Source organism: Rissa tridactyla, chromosome Z (genome assembly GCF_028500815.1).
Source record: "Rissa tridactyla isolate bRisTri1 chromosome Z, bRisTri1.patW.cur.20221130, whole genome shotgun sequence".
Lineage (NCBI taxonomy): Eukaryota > Metazoa > Chordata > Aves > Charadriiformes > Laridae > Rissa > Rissa tridactyla.
Window position 1 is genome coordinate 152,551 of NC_071497.1, and position 10,197 is coordinate 162,747.

The 10,197-nt window shown below is 52.5% G+C and overlaps 1 protein-coding gene and 1 pseudogene across 14 annotated transcripts in view; one reads left to right on the forward strand and one right to left on the reverse strand.

Moving 5' to 3' along the window:
* The window catches only part of FBXO10 (F-box protein 10), a 25,185-nt gene extending 17,342 nt beyond the window's left edge, over window positions 1-7,843 (forward strand). For 7 of the 14 annotated variants that reach the window (XM_054184729.1, XM_054184731.1, XM_054184730.1 and 4 more), the window contains 4 exons: window positions 246-521; window positions 828-1,138; window positions 4,630-4,811; window positions 6,248-7,843. In XM_054184729.1, coding sequence (XP_054040704.1) covers window positions 246-521; window positions 828-1,138; window positions 4,630-4,811; window positions 6,248-6,413 — 935 coding nt within the window. In that variant the 3' untranslated portion in view covers window positions 6,414-7,843. The other 7 variants (XR_008463686.1, XR_008463685.1, XR_008463687.1 and 4 more) reach the window with 7 other exon arrangements.
* On the reverse strand, window positions 2,355-2,476 carry LOC128903143 (U2 spliceosomal RNA; annotated as a pseudogene).
* Window positions 7,844-10,197: the final 2,354 nt, after the last annotated feature.

The following is a 10,197-nucleotide window of genomic DNA, read 5'->3' on the forward strand; positions in this document are numbered from 1 at the left end:
GGAGAGGGCGGAGGTGGGTAAATGAAGGCACTGAGCTCATGGACTTGAGTTAGCCCACCAGGACCAAGTCAGGGCCAAAAATCTCCGTAAGCCCCTGACATGTAGGGTTAGTCTTCACGTGTGCTCAAAGAGGAGGATATCCTCCATCCCACCTGCACCACACATGGACTACCAGCTGCTTTGGGGACAGGCTGGGGGTCTCCAAGCACTGATGAGTTGGTGGTCTATGCCACCCCACTCTGCAGGCAACAAGGGCTGCGGTGTGTGGATGATGTCCTCCAGCCTCCCACACCTTATCAACAACCAGATCAGCCACAACAGCATCTACGGGGTGGCGGTATTCTGCCACAAGGACAATGCTGGTGACTACCCCCCTGGTCAGGGGGGCAGCGAGAGCTTCCAGGAGGAGAGGGAGGGTGCTGGTGGGGAGAACGATGCTGACAGCGAGGAGGAGTACCCGGCTGCCCGGCGTCCCATCAGCGTGGCGCTGGTGGAATTGAACAGCATCAACCACAACGGAGGTGAGCTGGGGGCCCGTGGCTCTTCCTGGGCTGCAGGAGAAGGGGTGGCATGCAGAATGGTGTGTTGTCCTGGCCCACCAGCACTGGGGTCTGACAGGGGCTTCCTCAGCGGCCACTAGGCCAGGAGCACTCTGGAGAAATGGTGGGCTGAGACCCAAGTATGGGTGCGTTTTTGTCCTTGAGCTCCCAGTTGGAAAGTCATATTGTGACAGAAGGAACTGGGTAGCTTATAGAAACAGAAATACATTTATGGTGGTCATGACTGAAGATTCAAGCTCTTAACCAATAACTTTTCTTTGGCGGCAGCTGCTGGGCTGCATGTCAAGAGCAGTGAAGTGCTCAACATCATTGCCAACGTAATTCACGCTAACGGCGATGGCGGGGTGGCCGTGCTGCAGAGCAGCCAGCTGACGCGCATCGCAAACAACAGCATCTCCTGCAACAGCCGGGGAGGCGTGCTGGTGGAGGCCGACTGCCAGGTGGAGCTGCGTGGCAATGGCATCTATGAGAACAGCAGCCATGGCATCGTCTCCAAGGGAGAGGGCATCATCGCAGAGAATGACATCATTGGCAACCACAGATGTGGCCTTCAGCTACTCCAGGCAGCAGACATGAAGGTGTGTTCTGCAGTGAGCTGAGAGGGCACCGACCTGCACCGCCCTGCAGCGGGGGGCAGAGGCGAGTCATCCTGCTGCTGCTGCCCTCCCTCCCTGGGCGAGGGGGAAGCCAGCAGGACAGGAGGGACTGCCCTGGCATTGCCAGCAGGAGGAGCAGACAATCAGGATCGAGTCCTCGACCCGGTGATTAGAGAGAGTGTAATTTCCAGGCTCATTAGAAGCATGTCCCACCGATCAAGGGAAGTTGTCACCCATCTCATTTGCCATCGGGAGGCTGCATCTGAAATGTTGTGTCCAGTTTGGGACCTCAGGGTCAAAAGGGAGTTGGAGAAAAGGGAGAGGATCCATTGCAGAGCTACCAGGATGGGCAGGTGCCGGGAGGCATGACTGATGAGATGAGGCAGAGGGAGCTGGGGTCAGTTAGTCTGGCAAAGAGAATCATAGAATCATTTAGGTTGGAAAAGACCCTTGGGATCATCGAGTCCAACCATCAACCCCACTCTACAAAGTTCTCCCCTACACCACATCCCCCAACACCACATCTAAACGACTCTTAAACACATCCAGGGATGGTGGCTCCACCACCTGCCTGGGCAGCCTATTCCAGTGTCTGACCACTCTTTCTGTGAAGAATTTTTTCCTAATGTCCAGTCTAAACCTACCCTGTTGCAGCTTGAAGCCATTCCCTCTTGTTCTATCGCCAATCACCTGTGAGAAGAGACCAGCACCAACCTCTCTACAATGGCCTTTCAAGTAGTTGTAGAGAGTGATGAGGTCTCCCCTCAGCCTCCTCTTCCTCAAACTAAACAGTCCCAGCTCCTTCAGTCGCTCCTCATCAGATTTATTCTCCAGGCCCTTCACCAGCTTCGTTGCCCTCTTCTGCGCTCGCTCCAGCACCTCGATATCTCTCTCGTATTGAGGTGCCCAGAACTGGACACAGTACTCCAGGTGTGGCCTCACCAGTGCTGAGTACAGGGGGACAATCACCTCCCTCCTTCTGCTGGTCACACTATTTCTAATACAAGCCAGGATGGCATTGGCTTTCTTGGCCACCTGGGCACACTGCTGGCTCATATTTGGCCACTTGTCAATTAGAACCCTCAGGTCCTTTTCTGCCAGGCAGCTCTCCAGCCACACTTCCCCAAGCCTGTAGCGATGCATGGGGTTGTTGTGGCCCAAGTGCAGGGCCTGTCACTTGGCTTTGTTGAAGCAAATAAATAATTTTGTTGCGCCCAAAAATTCGTTTAATATAAAGTCCCCTCATCGAGGATGTATCAGATATTAAACTGATAAGAACAGGTACTACACTTGATCTTAGCCAAAAGGCCAAGAAGAGGAGGCCAAAGGGGATCTAACAGCAGCCCACAGCTACCTGAAGGGCAGTCAAAGCCAAGCCCATCTCAGCAGTGCCAACAAGGATCAACAGCACAAGTTGCAGTGGTCCCTGGACCTTGGGAGGCCCATGTGGGAGACTGGGGGAACCTTCTTGCCTTGGAGGGTGGTGCAGCCCTGGGACAGGTCACAGAGCAGTGTGGAGTCACCATCTTTGGGGGTTTCCAAGCTTTGGCAGGACAAAGCCAGGGCTTCTCTGATCTAGTGCTGTAGATAGTCCTACTCCAAAGCTTCCTTCCACCAGCCCTCCTTAACTCCAGGTTTTTTGTGGGCATTCATCAGGAATAGGCTGGAGCAAAATTGGCAGAAATTGTTTGAGGGAAGACATAGGTGTGAATTAAATAAACATTTGTTTTTAATCAGGCCAGCAGTGCAAAACTAGAGTGCACTGCTCAGAAGAAGGTGACATTTCCACCCCTAGTGGGTTTGAAGTGTGTCACATCCTAACACCTGTCAAGAGAGGTTTAGAAGTGCTCTGTAGGGCCCAGGAGGAGGAGATGAGATCTTCCTTAGCCTCAGCATTGGTGGGTCCATGCTTGTTGTTGCTCGCATGCAGCAGGAAAGCACACGCCTACCAGGGGAGCTGGCCATGTTGCCCCAGAGTGCTCGTGCCCACAGCGACAGGAATGTGAAAGGAGGTCTGTTAGCAGCAGCTGCTTTTCAGGTGGGCAAGTGCATGAGGGAAGGGCTTGTGCGAGCTCATGCCATTGCTCAGTGCCAAAGGAAAGAGTAAATTTTCAAGTCCTATGTCAAGGCTATGTCCTCTTGACAGTGGTCCACAGGTGGCTTGTCACATCTGTCTGATGTTTAAGCCTTGGTAAAGGTCAGCTCAGTCATCGTTTCCCCACATGTGGATTCACAGATGGCTTGTAGGAGAGACTTCTCTTCCCTCAGGGCAGCAAAGGGAATCCTGTGCGTTTTGGTGCAGCGACGTTCAACAAAGTTCATCTTCTCCCAGGCTTGTCCCCTGTATTTAACTGAGTTCACAGTCAAGTGGCTGATCCCATACGTCTCTGTTGGAGATCTGCAGGCTACGTGAGCTGTGCTGAAGAACTGGGGTAGCTGGCATCTGAACTAGGTTTTTCAGAAGTTAGATGCAGTGTTCCAGCCTCTAGCCAGTTCCCAAGGCTAGCACCTGGCTCAGGGTTGCCTCTGTTCTGTTCTTGGTTGAGGTGAAGCCATTGTGTATCAAAATGGCAGATAAATACAATTTAACCCATCATGAAGGACCCCTAAAATGAGTACAGAAAGTCCTGCCAAGACAAATGTTCTGCCTGAGTGCTGCAGGGGCTGCAGAGTCCTTTTGAAAACCAGGTCCATAGAAAAACATTGTCCTCTGTACGAGAAGCTAAAAACTGCTGCATTTTCTATGGTCCCAGCTGTGCAGTGTCCTGGAGCACACAGGCAGGATTCATGTTGCACGGTGCGTTTGGGGAGCAGAACAGGGGGCGCAGGTCCCTGTTGAAGGACTGGCGATGTCGTGCTGTCGTTTCTTGTCCGTCCACTGGCAGAGCCCAAGAAGTGCCTGAGAGCAGGTGAGGTGGTGGGTGGTGCTGGGTGGGGAGGAGCATCACAGTAGCTGTTGCTGTGGATCCAAGGAGGAGGAAGTACTGAACTGATCCCCAACTGATCTTCCAGATGGTGGCACAGTGAGAGCTGTGGCCTTGAGTTTCTTGGGAAGAGGAGACCCCTAAGTGCTCTTTTTTCGTATACAAAGTAGTGACAGCCTGTAAGTACAGCTGTTTGAAACCTGGAGGGCAAGGAGCAGCAGTAGGTCCACATTCAGCTCATGCTTACCAGCATCTGTGCTTGTGTTTCACCAGGGGGTTGGGTACCAGTTGCACGGAAGCTTGCAGTACCTAGCACTGATGGCAACTGAGCTGCCAGATGGGGCCACCAATGAGGCGTGGAAGGCCTTGGGAAAGCTTATGTGCGCATGGCGACAGCACATCCAGTCTGAACCCTTGGTGTGCGCCCAAACTGCCAGGGAGTACCTGTGAGCCTGTGGAAGAGCTTATGGTTTGTTTTTGTGTTGATCAAAGAGCCATATGAACAATGTTCTTCTGCTTGGGCCATCCCATCTAAAGCTTATTTTGCAGGTGACCAAGAACAGGATCCAGTCCTTTCGGGACTATGGGATTGCTCTCTTTGATGAAGCCAAAGGCCTGGTGCAGGAAAACCTCATTTTCCAAGGGAGATCCAAGAAATCCATTTTGCGACCAATATTGAATGCAGAGGATTGCATCATTCAAAACAACATGCTTCTCACCTTCAAGAAAAGGTGAGGCCCTTGACACCATGGGGTGCAGTTGTGCGCTTGGAGACACCGTCGTGCTCCTGTGTTAGGTGAGCACTGGAGGGCTCTGCTTTGTAGCTCCTCTGCCCAGCTTCCCAATCCCTCCTGACCCATGGCACCAGCCTCACAGGTGTGTTGGACCATTGCAGGTGAGGACTGCAGATCAAGGGGAGCCAAGAGGTTCCTCATGGGATACCTCTAAAGCCAACTGAGGGGACTGGATTATTCCTTGACAGGCCAGTGTGGGTCTTCAGGATGTCTCTGGGCATAGGGACATCTGCCCTGTGACTGGGCCAGCTCATTTTCCTGCGCGGTGCTGCCTTTGAAGCCTGGCTGCTGTGTTTGGATACCGCACTGCTGTCCCTGCAGTGCGGACAGCCCCGGGGTGTTTGTAGCCTGGGCCACGAGAATCAGAGGAAGGAGGAAAGGCCAGCGCCACCCCCAGTCTGCATTGTGCTTTTGTGCTGGTGAGGAGGAGGGTGGCTTCAGGCACCAGATTCTACCTCCAGGATTTTGCTGCCAGAGCAATGTGAATGGTGAATGGGAAAAATGGATCTTGGAGTGCTTGTTTTTCCAAGGCATGATTTAGCTACCCTGGTCTTTGTGCCAGTAGAGAGAGAATGTGCCTTCTGATGGTCTACAGAGATACCACTGTAGCTGCAGACCTCTTAATGGGTATTACAGAGCTTTACTTAGCTGCCATCTGTCACCCAGATCTCAGTGACTCTCATCATTATAGTCCTTGTTCAAAACAGGTCACTCTAGACCAGGACTCTGCAGCAGTCACCTGAGGAGGGAAAGCCTGAGCCCCATCACCCATACAAGGGCTGGGTATTCAGCGAATTGTTATTTTTAGCTAGAAATTCGACCTTGACTCTTCTTTGGGGGTCACAAATCTTGGTCCAGGGTGTGGGAGAGGACACAGTGAAATTGGAAGGCTTGCATTACTGGAGGGAGGTTAGGACATGTGGTCCCCCAGGGTGATGATGGTCTCACCTGGTCCTCCAGATTCCCATCACAGGAAACTCGAGTGTACTAGAGAGGACTCCCAGCACCTTGTCCAGGTGCACTCCATTAGGTTTTCAAATCTGGCCTCCTTTAAGCAATTCTTGGGAAGTCCCAGCATTGACTCTCTTTCTGCAGACTCTTGCCCCAGAACCTGCAGTCATGTGGAGGTGTTGGCTGTGAAATTACAGAAAGTAGTTTTTGCAGTAAAGCAATATCTTCTGTATCAATTCTCCAACCGTTTCTGTCCCACTTGGGTTTTGGAACAGACGTTGTGTGGTGAGCTTTGTGCACCTAGGACCACTGCTCTGCCCCTCCTTGAAGGGTGGACCTGAAGGGAGTGTTTCTAAGGCTGCTGTGGAAGTGCCTTTTGACCCTGCTTATGGCCATGCGTGGGGTGTCTCTCCTTTTCCCAGGTTTGATATGGAGTGCATGCTGATCAACCCCCCTGCACGGCCTCACCTTGAAGGAGGTGTCCCAGTGTCCTGCACAGCAGCTGCTGGTCAGAGGGTTTCCAGCATAACCACCAGGGTGGACGGGGGCTGCCACAACCATGGGAGCATCTTCTGCACCATTCTTTGAGCAGGGAGAAAGGTTTCTTCACCGGTCTCTCTGCCTGTCTTTTCTCCAGAGCTGCCACTGGGAAGCTCTCACAGCTCAGGGACGTGGACCCCCATTGGACTGTACTCCCTTTTCATGAAGGACTTTGCAACTTCAGTGGCACCTCACTAAATAAAAAATAGCTGGGAAAACAGCTGTTAATGTCTTCCTCTTTGCCCCCTGAGATCACTGCTGGAGTAATTTACAAGCGAGCAGTTCCTTAGATGAAATGCTCTCCAGGTGGGACCAGAGGAATGCCTGGCTGGCCTTCAGCAGCTCCAGACAAACCGCTCTTCCCGTGCGGGGCTGTGGCATTATTTGTTTGGGAATCCCTTGCTTTGAAGATGCTTTGTCAGTGACCTTCTGCATCTGTTCTGGAGTACTCAGAGACTGACATATCCTGTGTGGTCTCGATGTTTCTGTTTGTGTTGATTCTGATCCAGAAGGGGCAGACAGACACACGTGTAAACAGACATACCTACAGTGTGAGTCCCTCCAGCAGGCGGGCTCAGATGCTGCGTGCCCAGCACCTGCCCCTGGTTCCCAGTCTCTCCACCTCCTGGCATCAGCACATATGAGCCCCCAGAGGCAGCATCCAGGCAGACAGACACGGACAGACGAACAGACAGACAGTGCCTGGGCTCCCAAACCACTTCATCTCCCCTCACAGATGCAGATCCCCACACACCACCGATGCTGGCATCCACACCAGCCAGACCGACCGACCTCGCCTTAGAATGGGCGCCTGGTGAGTGGCCAGGACAGACTGCGCTTGTCAGGCACCAGCATGGCCAGACAAGCATCTGTCCTTGGCCACCAGCTGCCTGTGTACGTGCAGTGGGCCACTTTTTATCCCCTTATCCCTCTGTTTCCCCACATTTGGTTCCTCCCCTGGGCATCCTGTAATAAGCCTTGTGTAGTCCCGGAATGCTCTTCCCCTGCACCCACAGCGTCTCCCATAGCCCTGGCTGTCAGCCCTGGCTCTGTGAGGTGCTTGGGGGAGGGCAGGTGTCCCCCAGCCTGCAGGGCTGAGCTCCCTGGGACTGGGAGGGTCTGGGCGAGGGCTCTGAGGGTGGCACTGGGGATCCCCGGCAGGCCCCTGAGGCTCAGGGCTCTTACTGCGGGGAGCTGGAGGCTTTCATGCCGTAACCTCTCATGACCAGCAGTGTTTTCTGCCTTGTCATCCCCCTGCCTGAAGCTGGCAGTTGGTTCCCAGCAGGATTGTCTCTGTCTCATTCACATAACACGCTGCCCGCACAGGTTTCTCCTCTGGTACCAGCTGGCATAACTGTGTTGCACGGTCTGATGTTGTCTCCTGCTTCTTTGCAGACCGATGCTGTAAGAAGACCCAATCCAACTTTTTTTTTTTAAAAGGAGAAGTACTATTTTCTATAATTTCAGGAAAACTGTCTGCCACAAATAAAAATGGTATATTTAAAACGTTGTCTACATTTCAGTAACTGAGTTACTTTCCAAACTGAGTGAAGTCTTCCAGAGTGGCTTTTGGGGATCCTTTCGGAAGGGGCTCGTCACACTGCAAGGCGGTGGGGTGCAGCCCTGCCCAGCCAGCAGGGACGGGCACTTGGCAAGCACACAACCTGTGCCAAAGCCTGGAAGGGTTCATACACTCAGGAGCAGGTTTAAAACCAGAGGTGAGAGACACTATCGTAAGTTGGCAAATCTCTGCCCCTAGCTATATACGCATTACTTCTGGGTGTACAATTTGGAGTCATCTGGAACCACCACCACAAAAGGAAACCTTTTACCATTAAAAGACTGCTTGTTTTATTTTGTACTCTAAGGTCAGTGAGTTGGTCAAAGGCCTGGCTTGCCTCAGGATAAGAGCAAAGCTGACCTAGCACAAACTGTCAGAGACCAGCGCGTCTGAATGACAAACTGCCGGTGGCTGTTCCCGCGGCAGAGTGGGAGGAACCGCGCATGGAGGTCTCTTGAGACGAGGGTGGCAGCTGAAGCAGAGAATGGGAAGATGAGCCCCACTGGGGCATTGCAGGGCAGTCCCTGCCACGGTGGTGCCACCTGGGAGGAGACAAACTTCAGGGAAGGGAAGCTTGCAGCTCCTAGCTGAGGCACCGGCAGGGTTGGTTTGCTTGATGGGTGGTCTGGAGCAGGGGTAGAGTCAAGCAGTAGAAGGAGCTGGTGTGATAGCAGGACAGATGCCAGTACACAACAAGCCCACATGAGTTACTGGGTAAGTGGCAGGAGAGGAAGGCGTGCAGAGGCTGGCAGCGGGGATGGGTGTGTGGGAAGGATGCGAGAACACAAATTCCGGCTGCAGGGCAGGAACCTGAAGTCCCAGGCCCTGTGTAGCTGTCTCTGCCGTGCTGCCTGTCTCACATACAAAGGCACAGCTCCGCAGCCTCGGTGTGCGGGGGGAGCATGCCCTCGGGGAGCCTTTAGAGACGGGAGAACTGGGAGAGGAAGGCTGGGCTGTACATTAGCCGGGACAGAGCCAGGCTGCTGGCACAGACAGAAAGAGCACGGTGGTGTGTTTAAGCTGGAAGTTGCCATGAGGTTGGCACTCCTGCAGAAGCGCCTGGAAATGTTCAGTACTACTCTGAAACCGCCTGCAGAGAAGTAAATAGCACAACTGCAACAGACGCGGAGGCTCAGGCTCACAGCGGTGGTTACTGCCACACAGAAGCTGGAGTTGACTGAAATTCCACATATGCCTCGGGCAGTGCTGAGACCTCAGAAATAAGATGGGGAACCTGTAATGCCCGGGGCTGCCTGCAGTGTCCTCAACCCTGGTGTTTAGGAGAACATCTCTCTGTTCAGGCACTTCTCAGAGGCTTCTGAATCCCAGCAGTCAGACCCCCAAAAACCAAAAATCACTGAGATTTGGGATCTTTACAACAGTTTAGAGTACCCTCTTCATTCTGTGCTATTTGCACTCTAGGGCAGCCAAATGCCCCCTGGAGGATCCACATACTGTCAAGCAGGCATACAGAGACTTGTTCACAAAAATATATGTAGTTTAACTCACTTCACATTGCAAAACTTGAGCCAACAGTTCATTTCAATATTTCAATATATGGAGTAAGACCTGGAAGAGGTCATGTGGTCGAGTAGCTTTAAAATTTCAACAGGTTGAGCTGGAAGTACAGAGTTTAAATATTGTCTTAAAATGTTAATATTTATACGACCAATCACTGTGGAAAAATCCAAATGTTCACACTAACTTCATCTTTACAAGGAAAGTAAAAATAAAGTCTGCTTTCCCAATTAATCTTTTATTTTTATTTTTATGTTAAATGTACTTGAGACCCTTACCGGTCAGTACAGTTAGGACTTTCAGACACAAAGCCATAAAGTAATATCCTCTTCCTGTGTGGAGAGAATTCAGTGGGCACTCATTAATGAATTTTCCCTGATGTTCATTAATCATGAAATGGTTCATGTTCTTGTCCTACAGTGGACAGGTTGCAGAGCACAGTGGAAGCAGTGTGGGGTGCCCTGTACTTGTGCAAGCCCCCAGTTCAGGTGCTGGTGATGACATGGTGGGTCGCGTCCCCGCCACCCTGACCCGGTGGACACTGAGGGCACCATTGGGAGCTCTGCTGGCCGCATCACCACCTGCACACTGCGCAAACCCACCGTGCACGCACATGACCTGCAGGGCCACGTCTTGGCACAGCACAGGCCTCGCATTTTGCTTTGCTCAGGGAGCGCATTTGTCTGCCTGTAAGTTAATTAGAGCTCATCGTTTCCAGAAAAGCAGCACCGGCAAAAGCTGAGTGCCTCCCTG